Source organism: Schistocerca serialis, chromosome 1 (genome assembly GCF_023864345.2).
Source record: "Schistocerca serialis cubense isolate TAMUIC-IGC-003099 chromosome 1, iqSchSeri2.2, whole genome shotgun sequence".
In the NCBI taxonomy this organism is placed as follows: Eukaryota; Metazoa; Arthropoda; class Insecta; order Orthoptera; family Acrididae; genus Schistocerca; species Schistocerca serialis.
Window position 1 is genome coordinate 549,162,752 of NC_064638.1, and position 20,650 is coordinate 549,183,401.

Below are 20,650 nucleotides of genomic sequence, written 5' to 3' on the forward strand. Positions count from 1 at the left end.
TACTCTTAAAGTAACAACTTGACAGACTGGTTGACATATCCTTGTCACGTGAGTGGTATCGCAATCAGTAGGTCATTGTGTGTACAACACTAAGCAAGTTCAAACATCTGTTTCCATCGTGTGTCATTAGCGTTGTAAATTAAAGACGTATCATGAATTTTTAACATGTACACACAAATGAGTCGCTTTTCTCATGATAACTTTCTCTGTGAGCCGGTGAACTGTCTGTGACCAAGCTGCGTTATAAATCTATATCATACCCTTGGAATACTTCCTAGATCATTTGCAGTAACTTCTGGTTATTGGTGGTAGTAGTATAGTGATGTACTATCTCTACCTGGTGCAATGTTCAAGTTTCTGCCGCTAGTAGGCATCACAGCTATGGCTCTGCAGTCATGAGAACTTGGTAAAAATCTATGATGGTGGAAAATGAGAAGTATAAAAGTGAGCAAAAAATTAAAAATATCAATGTTGGTGAGTGATGGGAAACTAAAAGGGCAGCAATTTAAAAGTTAATCAAAGAAAGTAGTGGTGGGAAATTTGAAGATCGATGTGAAATTTCTAAAACCCAAAATTGCCAAGCTAGCCCATTTGTGTTAAAGAGAAATTTCCAGCTTTCTCTCTTCTTTCCACATAATCGCAATAAATTGTTAACGTGAACTGTAAAATGGAGGTCAACTGACATTATTCTTTTGGAAGTCAATAAGAATAACGTACACAAACATAACTCTGTATCTGGCCCAGCTTTGGTTTGTACTTGACACCTCCGCCTTTCCTCCCTGTGTAGCCAATTACACCAAAATATTAAGAAAGTCCCTCCCCTGTCCCTCCACACAATTAGAGCATAGTATTAAAATGACGCATGAAAACGGCGCCAAATTTGCAATAAAAACTATGTAATCATTTAGCAAAAAGATGATCAGTGGAGAAACATATTTGATGGAGAAGGTTGGTCAATGGATAATAATGGTCACTGGAGAACGATGGTCAATGGAGAATGATTGTCAGAAAAATTGTAACAAATTGCCATCAAAACTATATCAACTTGTCCCTCGAACTGTATAAAACTGTTCTCAGTGCTGAAACAACGACCCCTAACAACTATAACAACAAACCCACATTACAGCAAAATTGTGGTAACTATAAGAAATAGCTTCAAGGTTCTAAAAACAGTACAAACTGCTACAATTAATCCATGACAGAGAAAAACTGTAACAACTATAACATCCTGCACAAAAATTGTAACAAATTAGCCTAAATCTGTAACAGACTGCTCCAAAACCGTAACAACTTGTCCTTAAAAAGTAGCAAATTCTCCACAAATCAGTAGCAAAAATTTGTAACAAGTAACCCATATTAGAATAAAACTGTAACAGCTCTAACCGTAACAACAGCAAGAAATTGCCACAAAACTGAATCATATTGCACGAAACTGTAATGTGTTACTCCAGAACTGTAACAAATTACCCAGAACATTAAAAAATGTTCAACGATATTGTAATAGCTCATCATTTAAATTTCATATTTATCCCATCTCTCTTCCTCGTCGTTAAATTTCATCTCTTATTTGTTTGTTTGCGTGTGTGTGTGTGTGTGTGTGTGTGTGTGTGTGTGTGTGTGTGTGTGTGTGTGTGTATGTGTGGGTGGGTGTGGGTGCGTGGGTTTTTGTGCGTGTGTTTGAGTGTGAGCAAAGTATTTCTACAGTAAATCAAATAGCTGTCCACATCTCTGGCTTATCATTAAAAATCATCTCATAACATTTAAAAATACATAAACTTTTGTGCTGTCTTCAGAAAAAGAAAAAGTACGTAGGCTCTCGACCGTTGTCATCACTAACACATGCACACGCCCACACACAAACACTCACATGCACTCACTCACACATCCACACACCTACCCACCCACCCACCCACCCACACACACTCACACACACACATGTCATGAAAATCTGTCGAAAGCTTCACACAAACGTGTTGAGCATCTGTGCAAAGCCATTTGCAGCAAGAGAGAGAGCCCAATGTGAGAGTTACCTTCGCATGTCTAAGCTGTCCTGATAGGATACACAACCCAGTTGGCTCTGAGAGACTCCCTAATACTATGTTGCTTGAAGCACACAAACTAACGATAGAATGAGACGGAAAAAAGACAAACAAAAAACAACCTTAAACATTGAATTTATCATAAATTTTTTTCATTCGATATTTTACGTGTACTGTTTTTACGTATTTACATTATTTACATTTATTTAAATTTTTCTGCATATTTTCCAGATATTTAAAATGAAATGAACCAACATAATTCTTCACAAAGCAGTGACCACAAAAGAATGTATTTACTTAATGTGGAAGTGTATGACGATTATGATACCTGACATTCTCCTTACATATACAATACTCAAACAACTTATTGGAATGCTGTTGGGTGTTGCTGACTCTGTAATTTTTAGGGCAAAACTGCAAAAAGTGAGCACTGTAAAACGGAATTTGATATGTCAGTTTGCAGAGCAATTTGGGAAACATGATCCACAAAACCGCTGTAATACTTAGCATCATCATGCAACCAAAGATGACCAACGTTGGAAGATATTTATTGTGAAAATTAACAAGGAACAGATGAGGCAGCGTTAACTCTGTCCTTCTATTTTTTAACAAGGGAGAGCGCATGATTCCTTGCAGATGCCGGCCCGAAGAGAATGTTGCATGGAACATAATAATATGGAGATATTGGCATGTACGCCCAGCTGTTGGGAATGTGTTATCATAGAAGCAGTTAAACTTAAGTTAGCAAGTAACCATACAAATAGAGATGAAGGTTTCTGTTTAAATACTGTGTGGTATCCTGCTCTTTCCCTTGTCAAATACAGAGCGTCGGAGTTGATGCTTTCTTATCCGTTGGTTATTAGTCATCTTTCCAGAATTGCTCTGTAGACCGATGTCTTAAATACCCCTGCACCATGCTTACTTGCTGCAGATTTCCGTTGAAAAATGACAGGGTGTGCCAAAATCGAAATATCATTGCGTGTTGACGACGTCATCAGGCTGCATTTCCGTAAGTTATTTGAACATTGCATACGCTGGGAGAAATTAAGGTCTCACAGTTTACCGCTATCACAAGGGAAAATGTCGTTGCATGTGGAGGTTGAATAAACATTGATGCGGTAGAGTTAGACAGAAATGCGCATTGTCATTTTTGTTCAGGTGTCACGATAAAAATGTTGTTCTAACGTTTTCCGAAGTTGTGAATCGTATTGATTCTCCTGCCACCAATCGCGTCAAGCCACACCCTGGCCAAGCTCTTGTTTGTGAAAGGATCTATTACGCTCGTCGGCAATTGGACTTCCTTTCAGAGGAACTTTTTTGGCTTTGTTTAGTGATTGCTTTAAAATTTCGGCTTTTTCTCTGGATTGCGTGGACGGCGATTCATGATCACAGTCTGTTTCGGAATTTCATTCTGCAACTGTCCAGGATTTGACGAAGTTTCAACGTTTCTGCGACTTGGAGTCTAATATTATATCTCGGTGTTTTGTTAAAAATCTCACGGAGAAAGCAATATTGCTATTAGTTAACTCTGAACTGATCCGGATATTATTATTTTGCCAGCGGACGAGGGCAATTCTACTGTTGTTTTTGACAAGCAGCATTATGGCCAAATGACGCAGTGCTTAAGTCTAATTCAGCGTATCGCAGGATCGGCGCTGACCCCTAAAAAGGTATTGAAAGGAAGACTAACAGCCTCCTCAAGAGAAGTCCCTTCTTACAAGAGACTATCAAGAGCCTTATCTCTTATCGTGTTGTCCACCTTAGAAGCGGTTTCTATTAGGTTTTTTGTGAGTAACAGTGATTCTCCAACGTCTCATGTAACAAGACCCCTGCTACTCTGTTCAGCTCACTAGTAGGTCGGGTGTATCACTTTAAGAATTCAGCTGGTTTCTTACGTCGATTAGAGGGAAGCCATCTGGATGACTTTAATATTCTAGTAAGTTTAAATGTGGTCTCTCTCTTCACTTGTGTACCCCCGTGTGATTCATTACTGTTAGCTGAAGCTATGTTCGGTGTTGAGTTGGTGAAATTATTTCAACACTTGAATACTTTCACTTAATTTTTATTCAAGGACCAGTACAATCGAAACTCAATGTCACCTAATATTGCCAATGTGGAAGACTTGCAGCAAATGACCGGCCGGTGTGGCCGTGCGGTTCTAGGCGCTTCAGTCTGGAACCGGTGCGATACTGTCGCAGGTTCGAATCCTGCCTCAGGCAATGATGTGTGCGATGTCCTTAGGTTAATCAGGTTTAAGTCGTTCTAAGTTCTAGGGGACTGATCACCGCAGATGTTAAGTCCCACAGTGCTCAGAGCCATTTGAACCTCCTTTTTTTTTTTTTTTTTTTTTTTTTTTTTTTTTTTTTTTTTTTTTTTTTTTTTTTTTTTTTTTTTAGCAAAGCCCTGTCATCGGCTTTGAAACGTGCGTTTTTTTCTGAAACGTAGACGATACTCTTGTTTTTTGGCCTCATCCCAGTGACAAATTGAATGACTTTTTACAACACCTGAATTCAGTCCATTCGAATATTTGTTTCACGAAGGAGGTGGAAAAGCAGGCTGCCTTAGCTTCCTCGACGTGTTCATTAAGAGTGAGATTGATGGTACGTTGGGAAATGTCATTAATAGGAAACCTATTCACACTGACTTGAATCGGCTTCATATAGGACCCACGTCATGTCAGACCCCTAGAGTTTGTCGGCTGTCTCAGCCCAGAATGATTATGGTGGAAGACAGATGAGGCGTGTTTTGCGCTATCGACCAATCAGACACCAGGGGAATGATGATATACCGAGGTGGCACCAAAGGCCACGGCCTTTTTGCTTTACACATGGATGATTTCCAACAGGTTTGGTCGTACTTTGCGGAAATGTGATGTGAAATGGTTTTAGATTACCATCTAACATTGGGGTCCTTGCAGTTTCTGGAAAGGATGATCTTGGTTTGCGTCAGATGTGTGTCTACTATATTACTTGCAGTTTCGGCGTCTCATATACTGCTCAGACTTTCAGGACTATGGAGGAAGGGTGTACTGAGTGCAAAGAGCACACACACTTACAGCAGCAAGCAAATCCGTCATTGCAGAACATAGTGTTGGCACCTGTCATCTTATGAAATGTAACAAAACGGAGATTCTTGAATGCATTTCCAACTATTGCGATACGATAATTAAGGAAACAGTTGAAATTAAATTAAAAAGTACGTTGGAAAGAAAAAACATAGGTACAAAGAAAAACACCATGAGTAACAGAGGAAGTACTTCAGTTGATCTACGAAGGAAGGGAGTACAAAAATGGTCAGGGAAATTGAGGAATACAGAAATACAAGTCTATGTAGAATGAAAGAAATAGGAAGTGCAGGGAAGCTAAGACGTAATTGACTGCATGAAAAATGTGAAGAAATCGAAAAAGAAATGATTGTTGGAAGGACTGACAAATTAGAAGCAAGGCTTGTAGTATTGAGAGTGCCATGGGAATTCCACCGTTAAATGCAAAGGAGAGTGCCGATAGGTGGAAGGAGAACACTGTAGGCTTCTATGTGGGGGAATATTTATTTGATGTATTAGAACAGGAAACAGGAGTCGAATTAGAAGAGACAGGGGATCCAGTACTAGAATCAGAATCAGAATTTAAAACAGCTTTGGAGAACTTAAGATTAAATAAGGCTCAAAGTATAGATAACATTTCATCACAGTTTCTAAAACCATTGGGGAACTGCTAACAGAACGCTGTTCTCGTTGGTGTATAGAATGTATGAGTCTGGCGACTTACCATCAGTCTTTCGGAAAAATATCATCCACACAAATCAGAAGACTGCAAGAGCTGAAAAGCGAGAGAATTATCACGCAATCAGCTTAACAACTCATGCATCCAAGTTGCTAACAAGAATAATACACAGACGAATGGAAAATAAATCTAGGATGAGTTAGATGACGACCTGCTCGGCTTTAGGAAAGGGACCAGAGATGCAAATCTCATGTTGCGGTTGATAATGGAGGCAAGACTAAAGAAAAATCATAGGATTTTTTCGACCAGGAAAAGGCGTTCGACAATGTAAAATGGTGCAAGATGTTCGAAATTCCGAGAAAAGTAAGTGGAAGCTATAGGGAGAGACGGGTAATATACAATTATGTACAAGAGCCAAGAGGGAATAATAAGAGTGGACGACTATGAACGAAATACTCGGATTGAAAAGGGCGCAAGACAGGAATGTAGTGTCTCGTCCTTACCGTTGAATCTGTACATCGAAGAAGCAATGATGGAAACAAAAGAAAGGTTCAGGAGCGGGATTAAAGCTGAAGGTGAAAGAATATTAACGGTGCGATTCGCTGATGACATAGGTATCCTGAGCGAAAGTGAAGAAGTATCACATAATCTGCTGAATGAAATGAACAGTCTAGTGAGTACAGAATATGGATTGAGAGAAAATCGTCGGAAGACGAAAATAATGAGCAGTACCAGAAATAACAACAGTGAGAAGTAGATGAAATTGAGGAATTCTACTACCTAGGCAGCAAATTAACCAGTGACGGCCGTAGCAACGGGGACAGCAACAGTAGACTATCATCGGCAAAAGGGCATTCCTGGCCAAGAGAAGCCTACTATGCCTTAATTTGAGGAATAAGTTTCTGAGAAAGTAAGTTTAGGGCAGAACATTGTATAGTGGTGAACAACTGAGTGTGGGAAAAAAGGAACAAAAAAGAATCAAAGCATTTGAGATACGGTCGTACAGAGGAATGTTGAAAAATAGATGAACTGAGAAGGTAAGGAATGAGGGGGTTCTGCGCAGAAACGAAGAGGAAAGGAATATGTGAGAAACACTGACAAGGAGAAGGGACAGGATGACAGGACAGCCGTTAAGACATCCGGGAATTATTTCCAAGGTACTAGAGGGAGCTGTAAAGGGCACAAACTGTAGAGTAAGACAGGGATTGGAATACGTTCAGCAAATAATTGAGGACGTAGGTTGCAAGTGCTACTCTGAGATAAAGAGGTTGGCCAAGGAAGAGGAGTTTGTGGTGGTGCACATCAATCCGGTCAGAAGATTGACTCAAATAAATAAATAAATAAATAATGGCGCTAGTATTAACAGTGTGTGTGTGTGTGTGTGTGTGTGTGTGTGTGTGTGTGTGTGTGTGTTTCCGGGCCTGCTCTGCAATAAGGTTTTTAAATTCGCTTCCACAGCCCTTACTTCAAGAGAGTACCCTTTAAAAGGACAGAGTAAGCAACTGTCGAAATAACGGCAGTTTTTGACGACGTCACGTGGCTGCACTCCCTTAAGTTTTTTGAACAGTATATGACTTTTATTATGTTTTGCAAGTATTGCCAAATGGTATTGGCTAATAACGGAAAAGTCGTATTGCTTCAGTTGGATCATGTGCTGCACTGCGGTTTTTACATCCGAATCCAATACGCATTGCCTGTAGTCTTTTTTACCTATCTACTTAAGATTGCTTTACGTCTTTCTCTCTACTCGTTATGTGACCCGACTCGGTCTTAAGGGCGTACAGTATTGCTCGTAGACCAACAAATTCTGGAAAGGTTCACCATGAAATTCGTCTTTCATCACGCCAAGCGCTTTTTATTAAGTTTTGAGTGCTATAAATGTTGTTAGGGTACGTGCACGTACAGATCCTTTTGTGAGCGCTTCTCCTGGTATGGTGATAGATATTTCGCGCTTTAATGTGGCATTTGAGGCTACCATTGTTTGTGTATAGCAGTTTTGCAATATTTATCGGAAATTTGTTTAATGTAAATCCATAAACCTTAAATATAGAAAATGTTCATTCCCACTCCATCGGTTTTATCAAAGACTAAATAAAGTCTACTCATGTATGAATGTAGAGTCTCGTGGCGATAACATTGAATAAAACGTTCTCGGGTTTCCAACCGCGTCAATTGCTTAAAACTACACGAGCTTTAGGCCATGCACTCTTTGGCCATTGTCAAGTGTAATGACTGCCAGTGGGCTGTTGGTGCGCCCTTATATACGCTAGCTGCCGGCTGTGATGTCACTGGTGCCCGTGACATTGCCATATATGGGCATGTTTTGAGTCGGCGTTCGATTTGCCCTCTTCAACCGCGCGATCTCTGGATCCCGCGCAGCGCTGAGCTGCAAGCACCGTCTCTATTCAGGGTGTTTGCAGTAATTTTTATTTCAATAGCTTCCTTTATTAAACTGTCCCAGAAACCGTTAGTGCGAGCCACGGCAGAGGTATCGTCAAATTTTATGTGGTGACCGTTTTCTAACGCATGCTCAGCTAAAGCAGATTTCTCTGGATAGCGTAGGCGATAATGCCTCTCATGTTCTTTCCTGCGTTGTTCAACAGTGCGCACTGTTTGATGATGATGATGATGATGTTCGGGTTGTGGGGCGCTCAACTGCGTGGTTATCAGCGCCCGTACAATTATCCAATCTTTGCTCAGTCCAATTTCGACGCTTTCCTGGATGATGATGAAATGATGAGGACAACACAAACACCCAGTCATCTCGAGGCAGGTGAAAATCCCTGACCCCGCCGGGAATCGAACCCGGGACCCCGTGCTCGGGAAGCGAAAACGCTACCGCGAGACCACGAGCGGCGGACGTGCACTGTTTGCCCGATTACTTCTGGCCATCAGGCCATCCTGATTTAGGTTTTCCGTGATTTCCCTAAATCGTTTCAGGCACATGCCGGGATGGTTCCTTTGAAAGGGCACGGCCGATTTCCTTCCCAATCCTTCCCTAACCCGAGCTTGCGCTCCGTCTCGTTGTCGACGGGACGTTAAACACTAACCACCGCCACCACTTCTGGCCACACTCACAACGTATTTCGTAGACTCCAGGTGTTCTGAGGCCTATTGCGTTTTTAACGGGTCTCAGTAATTGACGGATTTTCGTTGGAGGCCCGAAGATTTATTTAATCTTGTGTCTTTTCAACAGGCGGCTTATCTTGCCCGACACAGAGCCACAGAATGGCAGCAAAGCAAGTTTCTTTTATTGGTCTTCGTCGGCAGTCTTATTCTGATATTTCCCAGAAATCACTTCTTTCACTTGATGGGCGCTGTAGCCGTTATTCCTGAAAACTTTGCGTAGGTGGCTCAGTTCGTGGGGCAGGTTGTCGTCGTCTGATATTACTCTTGCACGATGCACCAATGTTTGTAATACTGTGCGCTTCTGTGCTGGATGATGATGGCTCGTGACGTGCAGGTACAGGTTTGTGGGGGTGCGTTTTCTGTAGACGCTGTGGCCAAGGCACCCATTTCGTCTACGGTGGACAAGGACGTCGAGGAAGTGCAATGCATTTTCTTTTTCCACCTTCATGGTGAATTGGATATCACTGTTGATGCCATTGAGGTGTTCCAAATACTCGTCTAATTTATCGCGTCCATGGGGCCAAATGACGGACGTGTCGTCAACGTATCGAAAGAAACACTTCGGCTTCAAAGGCGCAGTATTTATGGCAATATCCTCTAAATCCTCCATGAAGAGGTTTGCAACAGCTGGAGCCAACGGGCTACCCATTGCTACGCCGTCTGTCTGATCATAATATTGGCCGTTGTACACGAAATAGGAGGACGTAAGTGTGTGCCTAAATAGCTCGACCAAGTCACTTACAGGGTTCTGGGAATTTAGGTCCAAAACGTCTTTGATAGGCACATTCGTAAACAGCGCCACTACATCAAAACTGACCATAATATCGTCCGCACACTCTTTCGTCCTCAGTGACACTTCCTTCCACACTAATTCTTCCAGACGATTCTATTACATATCAGTCTACTCTTCATTATGCACCTGGTTACGCCCTACCGTATAATATATGATTTAGAAATCTCTGATCAAGGTGAAATTCAACCGAGATTTTTCTGTATCTCCAGGTCTTTTGCATGTTTACCTCTTTCTCTTGTGATTCTTGACTAGTGTAGTCACTAATCGTGAGACGTGTTGGAAGTTCTCTAAGAATACAGGGTGTCCCAAAAAGAATGACCCGATTTTAACTTGTAATAATATTGAGACAAATGTCACTAGGTAACTGAGACAGCGCTGGATGTAATCGGTATGGTCTAGAGTTTCAGAAAAAAATCCGCTAGATGTCGCTACGAGCGCTGACCTGGAGCGTGCAGCCAGTTTCGCACAATTATGACGTCCTCGCGTATTGTGTTATTGCATTTAGCCGAACTCAATTATCGCAGTTCAGCGAGCGTTTCATATTCGTTTTCGTGCTAAACCACCATCACCAAAGAACATTCGACAGTGGTATAAACAGTTTGAGGAAACAGGGTGCCTCTGTAAAGGCAAAAGTCCTGGACTGCCACGCGTTCCTGAACAAACATTGGAACAAATCCGACGAGCACTTGAGCGGAGCCCCCGCAAGTCTATGCGTTGTGCTAGGCGAGAAGTTGGGTTACCGCGCATGGCAGTGTGGCGTGTGTTACGGCGTCATTTTGCCCTCAAACCATAGCGATTACAACTGGTGGAAGCTCTTCGAGATACTGACAAAGTAAAGCGGGTGGTCTTCAGCAATGCTATTCTAGAGGACATGGAAGATGACACTTTTATGTCACAGTCGATATTCAGCGATGAGGCAACTTTCCATATTAGCAGTAAGGTTCACCGTCATAATGTGCGTACATGGAGGCTCGAAAAACTTCATGAAACAACTGAACACGAATGTGATTCACCAAAAGTGAATGTTTTTTGTGTTGTTTCGCCAAACAGGGTTTATGGACACTACTTTCTCGAAGAAGAAACCGTAACAGGACAATCATATCTTGCTACGCTACGGAAATGGTTATTCACACAACTTGACTCTGGCAATTTAATCTATCAGCAAGATGGAGCACCACAGCACTCGCACCGCGAGACCAGGCTTTACACTCTTGGCCGCCTAGGTTTCCTGACTTAACACCATCTCATTTCTTCCTGTGGGGACATGTTAAACAATTTGTTTAAGGTCCTCCCTTACCTTGTGACATTGATGAACTAAAAACCAGAAAATCAGCTGCTGTAGCTTCAGTGACAGAAGACACCTTACGCTCAGTTTGGGATGAATTCGGCTATCGTCTAGATGTCGTCCGTGCAGCCAATGGAAGACATATTGAATATTTATGATGGATTTTTATAATCTTCTGTCTTTTCTGAGTAATTTAGTATACAATTTGTTGGTGTTAAGCCCTTATTCCTAATAAATAATTCTATTTAAAATCTGGTCACTCTTATGGGACACCCTGTATTATCAGTGAGGTAAGGGATACCAGAGCAGGTAGTTCACTAAAAATAAGTTAATATCTTTAAAAAGGGCAGTCACATATGATACACAGATAAACATCGGTACTTGGAAAGTAAGTGGAAAGAAGCCTTGGGTAACAGAAGAAATACTTTACTTGATCGACGAAAGTATAAATTACAAAAATCTTCAGGGAAAGACAAGAGTATGGAAATACTAAACCCCTTAGGACTTAAATGAATAGTAAGTAGAAGGCACCCCAGGTGAAATCGCTACAGGAAGAACGTGAAGAAAACGAAACAGAAATGATCGTCGGTAGGACTGATTCTGTGTGTAGATAAGTGGAAATAAAGGCAAGTGTGATGACTCAGTGACTCAGTGTGCAACAGAATTACCACTGATAAGCGCAGAGATGAGAGCGGATGGATGGAAAGAGTACACCAAAGGCCTCTATGTAGGCAAGGACTTGTCTAATGTCTTGATACAAGAAGGTACTAGAGTCGATCTGGAACACATATGGGATCCAGTATGTCAGAGATTAACAAAACTCCACCACACTTGCGATCAAATAAGGCGGTAGGCAAAGATAACACTGGAATTTCTAAGATCATCGAAGAGAATGGCAACCAACTGGCTATTCGTATTGGTTTTTAGAATCTATGACACTAGCAGGGTACTATCAGACTTTCGAGAAACTACCATCCACACTACTGGGAATAGGCAAAGGCAGATAAGTGCGAGAACAACCGCACAGTCAGCTTACATCTCATGCATCCAAGCTGCTGACAAGAATCATATATTGAAGCATGGAAAAGAAAACTGAGTATATGTTACATGACGATCAATTTGGCTTTACGAAAGACAAAGACATCAGAGAGGCAGTTGTCACTTTGCGCTTGATCATGGAAGCAAGACTGAAGAAAAATTAAAACACGTTCCTAGGGTATGGGAAAATGGGAGAAACGTTCGACAGTGTAAAATGACGCTAGATGTTCGAAAGTCTGTGAAAATTTGAAGAAAGGTATAGAGGAAAACGAGTAAGAAACAATAATTACAAGAATCGAGAGGGAACAGTAGGACCGGAAGAACAAGAATGAAGTGGTAGGATTAATAATTTTGGTGTAAGACAGAAATGTAGTCTTCCGTCCCTATTGTTCAATTTATGTATGGGAAAAGCAATTACGAAAATAAAAGTAGGATTAATATTCAAACTGAAAAGATATCGATGAGGAGATTCTTTGATAACATTGCTATCCGTAGTGAGGATGAAGCAGTATGACCTGTTGAATGAAAATGGATTGAGAGTAAACTGGAAAAATATGAAAGTATTGAGAGGTAACAGAATTGAGAATAGCAAGACTCTCAACATCAAAATTGGTGATTACGAAGTAAACGAATTAATGCAATTCTTCTACCTTAAATGCAAAATAACTCATAACGAACAAATCAAGAAGAACAATAGCAGACTAACACAGCCGAAGAGGGAATTCCTGACAAGCAGTACTTTTATCGAACATTGGCCATAATTTGAGGAAGAAGTTTCTGAGAATGTACGCTTCGAGCACAGCGTGGTTTTTTAGTAAATTATGGTCAGTGGGAAAATGAAATAATCGAAGCTTTGGAGATGTAGTGTTACAGAACAACGTTAAAAACTATATGATCCGATAACGCGAAGAATGAGGAGGTTCTCTCCAAATACTATGAGCAAATGACTGTTTTACCAGACGAAAATACACTCGTCGGTACAACGATGGATTCTCTGGTGTGCTCCAGGAGGAGACCAAGTAGAAACCATAACATATGAGACATTAGTTCACTTTATTACAACTTTTATAAAAAGTCTCTCAATAAAAACACTCAACATTCACGTTGTGTTGGCCTGCTAGAAGACGATGCTGTCATCTTACTCTACGACTGCAGACTGAGACTGAGTGGTTCTGTGTTTGACCACGAGTGGAAGGAGCCGTTGTGGAGACGTAACGAAGCGCTTGAGGGCGTGGCTACGCCAATGACGCTCATTCGTCCATGCTGCTTGTAGCGATTATCTCTTCTTGTGATTGCGTTGCAAGGTACCATCATACTTTGGACGACACCACAAGGAACATATGGTAAACAATGGCATGAAGAAGGGACAGTATGATAGGACAAGAACTAAGATATTTGGGAGTAACTTCCATGGTACCAGAGGGAGCTGTGGAGGGTAATAACTATAGGGGCAGACAGGGACTGGAATACATCCAGCAAGTAATTCCACCTTTGTAAGACGTATATAACTTTATTACAAGCGTCGTAATGAGTGGACAAATTATAACCAAAAAATGTGAGGCTCTAATGTGAGTCCCAGTTATCTCTTCCCTCGACGTTGCAAAAGATACAATTTGCGCATCTGTAGAACTTGAGTCTCCTGGGGATACCTAGAAACTTTGAGCTCATTTTCCTCCGAGATTTGTTGAATAGCAACAAGATAAGAAATGTGCTTATTAATGGGAACTAATCTCACTTTTACTTGGTGGCCCATCATGGTGGCGTTCTATAAAATCAGGAAGGCGTGTTGCGTAGCTTAGTCGTTGTCAGAGGTGCCTGTCATGATCGTGGGTTGTCAGATAGTAAACTGTTTCCCACCCATTTATAAGCATGGCGATGGTGCTCACCCTGTAAAATTATCATCGTTGTCCAGTCCGGTATTATGTCAGCTAACCATGATTCCTCTCACCTAGCAGTGTGTGTACTAGTGTGTATGTGTGTGTGTGTGTGTGAGTGTGTGTGTGTGTGTGTGTGTGTGTGTGGCGAGCGTATGCGTGCATGCTGTGACATGCAAATATCCTTGATGTTCACAGAAATTATGCAACTTGCTTCCATTTTTTACACTGTTACAGTAGAGATATCTGTATGTATACAAATATAACGGGAATAATGCAGATAATATTGGGGTGATTACAGTCAGAGGTATGAAAATAATCTTCGACTCCTTTCACGAAAATATTGAAATTTGACATCATTTTAGGCATCATTTTAATATTATGCAACATGAATGTAAACATGTCTGACCTCTACAGATATAAGGCATATTTTTGACTTCCAACTGAGGGTAACTTAATTTCGTACTACTACCTTTTGCTTATCAATTGATTACTCACTCTGATCAACTGGAAGGTGGGAAAAGGATTCTTTTAATACTTCATTACATAGGCTGGGAAAGACTCAGAGGGATGGAACGGAGGGGTGGGGTAAAAACCACAACTTTGCTAGATACAGTGGTATGCATGTGTACAACACTGTCACAGAAACAGTGAAACTTGAAACCATTTTACATCTCTCTTTAATACTACGTTATGACCAGCTGGAAAATGTGGGAGGTGTGAAATTTCCAATAAATAATTCTTCTAACTTTTTAATTTACCACTACAGCTATCTTTTTTCCTGAAATTTTTTAAAAATTTCCCACCATCTACGAGCTTTAATTTGTTTTGAATATTCAAATAGTTTTTAAAACTCTTGCTATCTATCAACTCGGACTTTCGAATTTTCCGCAACTGTAGTGCTACGACTGGGTCGTCGACTAGCAGTAGCAGCTTCAACGGTGCGCGAGGTACTACATTACATTACATGCCACGAATGGTATTAATGAATCTCACAGAGTTTGAAAAATTTTGAGCTTTTATGCAGCTCGGTCTGCTGCAGGAAGCGGTTGCTGTGTGGACGCTACTATCATGACTGTTTAATAGAATAAGTAGTGATTTCACTACCTCTGCAGGCAGAACGATAAAATTTATTCGTTTTGGCCATCTTAGCTGTTCGTCGCCTCTGGCACAATCCATTAACACCCTGCACATTGCGCACGAGCTGTATGCTATTTCGTGGTAGACCTCATGAGGAGACTTCCCCATAATTCGGGTTTAAGCGTCGCAAATTTATATTTTCCTACTCAGTTGTATATGGAGTCAGAATTTTCACATCTCTTTTATCTCTATGTTTCTTCCAACTCCTAATAATGCAGGAAAATTCATCTTCCCATCGGAATTTCTTGCGTTGTACTCAGAGTCTTCTAATTGCTTAAGTCTCTGGTAAGGCTGATACATCATTTGTCGCTCGTTACTGATAATTCAAAATTAATCTAAAACATACTCAGAAGTCCATCCTTGGGCTTAGGTTAAGGAAACACATAAACGTATTTAAAGTAAGAAACACATATGTCCTGGTGTGTCTTGGATTTAAAGCGACAGTCCTACGACAGTAATCGTGGTCTTCACAAGAATGGTTCGCAATTGCCCGCGATACGTTTGTCATCGGATTTAACTATTATTATACTTTCCTAATTCATGTTACATAAAGCGAAAATTATGCAGTCTAACGATAAAGCTATACGCCATAGCGTATAACTTCATTTTTTTCTTGGCTGTTCTGAAAATAATGAAGAATGTTACTTACTATAGCGGTAGCAAACACACACGAACATAAATCTGCCATGTTGACGAAAAGAAGAATGAAGATTGATTTGTCCATGGTTTCCTGCAGCAGGGTGAAAGCTCTGCAACATAATTGATTGTATGATTATTATATGCTATTTGCATCAATTCAAATATCAATTATCATATCACGTGTTAGTATAGTTGAATGGATGTAACTAATTTGCAGAAGCTACTAAGGTTCCTTTCTTATGTGAATCTAAGCTCCGTAACTACGAACTCTTGTATTCCACATTAAAAGAAGACTGTGTCCTTCTTACTGAAATCCGAGTGCACCTAACTGCGAAGCAGTCCTAGCCATTACTCTCATCTTTTGCAGAAGGATATCCATCAACCTCTCTATCCAGGTTTGAAGAAACCAGTCACAGGAGGAAACCCTACCCAAAAGAAAGAAAAAGAGGTGCTAAGTATTATTTACGCTCTGTTGTAGTGAATAACTGATTTTTGTGCTTGAATTCAGTCCTTACTCTGTGACAGTTCTCACCGGAATCTATCAGTTCACCGACAATGGTCCAGAAAAATGGTGCCATGGTTAAGGCAGTGAACTAGCGTTTGAAATATGTTGATTTCTAAACATTGTCCTTCCACCATAATTTACATCTTCCCTAGAAACGCTAGCCACATTAAGACGAATGGCTTACATTCTACCTTGCTATTAGCCTATCAGAAGGTCAGAATTCTCTCTGCTTTGTCGTCGTCAGGACATAAAATAATCATCTTTATACAGATGCTTGCGGGACCTCGGTTGTCCAATACAGAATGTCGAAACGAAACATATTTCAGCCATCTAAATTTCCAAGTTGTTTTTTACTGAGCGAACAGTTTCGGCGATATATTACGCAGTCTTCAAACCCCCTGACCGACAAGTAGGAAGATGTGGTGATGTGATCATTGAAGGGTTCGCTGCGTCAAACATCGGATACCAGTCATTCAATGCTGGCCGCACTTTTTACTGGACCAGAAGTGTGAATCTTCCTACATATCGTTCAAGGCCCTGAAGATGGCGTAACACATCGCCGAAACTGATTGTTCAATGAAAAACAACTTGGAAATTTAGATGCTTGAAATTGCATTGTTTGGACTTGCTAAACTAATCTTATCTTCTTTCCTTCAGTGTACTACAAAAGTGTACTTGTTCTCTGCTTAAAGAAAAAGGCGAGGAAATAAATGCGTGAATGACGAATTAGTGACATGTTTCCGGCGGCACCCAGGAACTGTTTACTTAGCCCTCGTAGGAGAAGTAGAAGGTTAAAATATTAGAGAGACAAAGAGAGCAGAATATTGAAAATATATTGGGGAAGTTACATACAGACCAAAACATTAGCACAATATAGAGAACCAGGATCAAATCATTTAGCTAGTCATTACTACCTAGGACTGTGTGCTATTCCTGATGGCCTGGCTTTCGAGTATACCTCTACAAATGATCATTTAAAAGATTAATTGTATTTATTAACGTTGCTAGAATGTAAATCTAACTCTTTGGGTGACTGAGAGTAAGGACTACTTCTAGATAATTAACTCCATAGTCCAAATTTTAGGAACAACCATAGTTACAAGATCCGAAATTTTAAAAAAGTATTTCAGTATTTCTTCTTCATTTAATTATGCAGGTGATTTGCATATTGTGATTATTTGCTTCACTGTCTTGTGTGTCGTATTCAAGTGCTTCCAGTATTATTTCACTAAATCAATAAATTGAGTGAATCTACCACACTTATTGACAGATTGGAAGGTAATAATAATCGAGGAAAGATTCTGGAGAAGAGGGGTAACATAATACCGCTAATAATGTAGTTGGACTGTGACAACTACTCCTGCATTTTACTTTTGTTCACCTCTGTTGAATGACTTCATTCCAATATAAATACTATTAACAATATCATAACAGCCACAGGATATAGGGTTAAAACACAACCCACCCAAAACCCAACCACTACTGCTTCGTCTTTCTAGGTTCAGCAGCCAGAAATATTGGGATACATACCATCTTTAACCTTAAACAGTCTAGGAGTAATAACAGATGAAAACCTAAACTAGACTGAGCACGTAACTACAATATGCATGATGGCATCAGCATCTCTACATGCCATGCAGAGATATATAAACCTTATCCCTTCTTGACCTGAAAAAGAAACCTCTGCAAACACTTATACTTGCAGTTATTGATTACAGCAACGTTATCCTGCAAGTCCTTTCTGAGGAAAGCTCAAGGCGCCTAAAACTAATTTCCTGTGTTTATTATATGTGCAATGTTCGACTCTTTGATCATATTTCACAGTGCCGACAAGCGTAGATATTTCCATGCCCTCTCTCTTCTCTACTATCTTATCAACATACACAGTCCACCCACACTGTAATTCATGCCCAGAGCTGCAGCAACTGGTACAGGACATGAATCTCATCAATACATGGGAGACAATACATGGCGACAGACAGACCTACATCACAAGTCACTCTGAAATTTACGCAACACGTATTCTAGAATCTGCGATTCTCGATGCTGAATTGTGGCCTGTCACCTTTTTTTGTTTTCTTTCTTTATTGCAAATTCATTCCTCATACTAGGCGGGCCGGCAGCGGCCTACATACGCTGCTCTTCGGCCAATAGGTAAAATGTCAGATACAATAGAAGACAAAGGATAGAAAAAAATGCATAGTAAAACATGAGGGGGAATATGAAGCCATTCGACTGAAGGCACTGGGCACACAAAGGAGGTCAACAGTTAAAACAAACATAGACATCCAGTTGCTTATACGAACGTAGAAGGACGATGATGAAAACACTGTTGCACAAAGTGAAGAAACACTGGCACATAGAACCATTGTGGGCACGATCATCAGCGAAACAGACACCAACACACTGATGAAGGGGGGAGGGGGACGTGCCTGCCACTGGATTCAGGGGAAAGGCATGGGAGAAGGAGGGGGAAGGAGGGGGGAAGGAGCCCATTGGTGAAAGAAGGGAGGGTGGGGAAGGGAGAGGGTAGGGGTTGGAAGCCCAGGGTGGGGGAGGGGAGGAAGAGGAAGACAAGGGAGAGGGGAAGGGGGTAGAAATGAATGTGAGGGGGGAGGAGAGGGTGTCCAGGAGAAAAAGGGGGAAGAGGGAGGGGGTGTTACATTTGATAGGAGGGGCAGATGGAGGGAACAAGGACATCATCAGGAAGGGGAAGTTGGAAGCCACCTTGGGCAAGGGTATGGAGAGTGTGAAGATGGAGAGCATGCTGGATGCAAGAATACAGGCGCAGCAATCAGCCAGGATATGTGAGGATGGGAGAGACAAGTGGGTGTGGAGGATCGAGCCTGCGGGAGATGTAAAGGATTCGTATCCATTTGAGCAAAAGGAGGGATCTGCATGGCGGATGGGAGGTGGATATGATAGGTGAGGCGGAGTGCATGGCGTTCAAGGATTTTGATGGGCTTATAGTAGGTGGGAGGGGCAGAGATCCAGGTGGGATGGGCATAGCACAGGATGAGGTGGATGAGGGATAGAAATGTGTGGAGGATAGTGAAGGGGTCCAAACCCCACGTTCGGATGGAGAGGAGCTTAAGGAGACAGAGTAGGGTACGTGCCTTGGCTTGGACTGTCTGGAGATGGGGGTCCAGGAAAGGCAGCAGTCGAGGGAGACACCAAGGTACTTCAGGGTGGGGTTGAGTGAATGGAGCGGTCATATATGGTTAGGTAAAAATCTAGGAGATGAAGGTTAGAGGTGGTGTTGCCTATGATGATTGCCTGGGTTTTGGAAGGATTGATCCTGAGCAGCCACTGGTTGCACCAAGCGGTGAACTGGTTAAGGTGGGATTGGAGTAGGTGTTGGGAGCGTTGAAGGGTGGGGCGAGGGTAAGGAAGGCGGTGTCATAGGCAAATTGGTGGAGGTGGACGGGGGACTGGGGTGACGGCATGTCCGCCGCCGTCGCCTTTCCAGATCACATAGCATATACACACACGGTCTCCCTAAGTCGTCAACGAGTGTGGAGGAGTCGCTGTGTTTGCAAATTGAATACAGCTCACCTCAGTGAAGATGAGTGCAGACGCTTAATCGAAGACATTTGGCACATATGTGAACGACGTTTCCTGACATATCCGACAACGCTGCAATGGTGGCTGGAATGCATTAAGCCTGCATTGCGTTGAGCGTTAATTGCATACGGAAGAGAGCAGAAGATGTGGTGGCGCCACACGAGGGAATTTTATTTCACGACCCTCCGAGAACTCCCTGTACAAGCGCCTTCACAGGACCGGAGAGTTGCTATAAATCGAGCGCAATCCCCAATAATTTCCATAACGCGCCGCTCTCTGAACGGTGTCGCAATCCGTGCAAGGGCCTCTGAGTCCGTGGAGAATCACTGTCAATGTATCACGTTGTGAGAGAAAAACAACGTAGCCGCCGAATATTAATACCGTCGGTAGTACTGCTGGCGGTCGCCGTATGACAACGCAAAAAGACATTGCCAACGCCTTTGTTGAACAATACGGTCATCTCTATAAAGAAGCGGAACACGATCAGGCAACCTTTCATGAGGTCCGACAAATGCTGCCCGCGTGCCTCGACGAGACGGCCAACCGGGAGTTAACAGGGGAAGTCACAGTTGACGACGTAATGGAAGCGCTTGATAAGGGAACCTCGCACAAATCGCCGGGGCCCGACGGGTTTCCGTTAGAGTTTTATCGTACAATTAAAGACCTCACGATTCCGCGATGCACTGCCATGTACCGCGAATTGATGTCTCTCAATGTGCCTCTTACACCCTCCTTCGTGGAAGGAATGATCATTTCTATCCACAAACTATCAGGCGGTACAGGGAGGAAGGCCTAGCGGCCACTGACCCTTTTTAATTACAGCTACAAGATCTACACCAGGATATTTGTATCACGCTTTAAACGCGTACTACGCCAAGTGACATGACAAAACCCAGCTAGGAGGGGATAGCAGTACACAAAC

The 20,650-nt window shown here is 41.8% G+C and overlaps 1 protein-coding gene across 1 annotated transcript in view; it reads right to left on the reverse strand.

The window, feature by feature from the left end:
- LOC126414073 (odorant receptor 43a-like) overlaps positions 1 to 20,650 on the reverse strand; it is a 49,580-nt gene that overhangs the window by 23,503 nt on the left and 5,427 nt on the right. Inside the window, exon 2 of the mRNA XM_050083319.1 lies at positions 15,670 to 15,769. Coding sequence (XP_049939276.1) covers positions 15,670 to 15,769 — 100 coding nt within the window. The remainder of the gene's footprint in view (positions 1 to 15,669; positions 15,770 to 20,650) is intronic.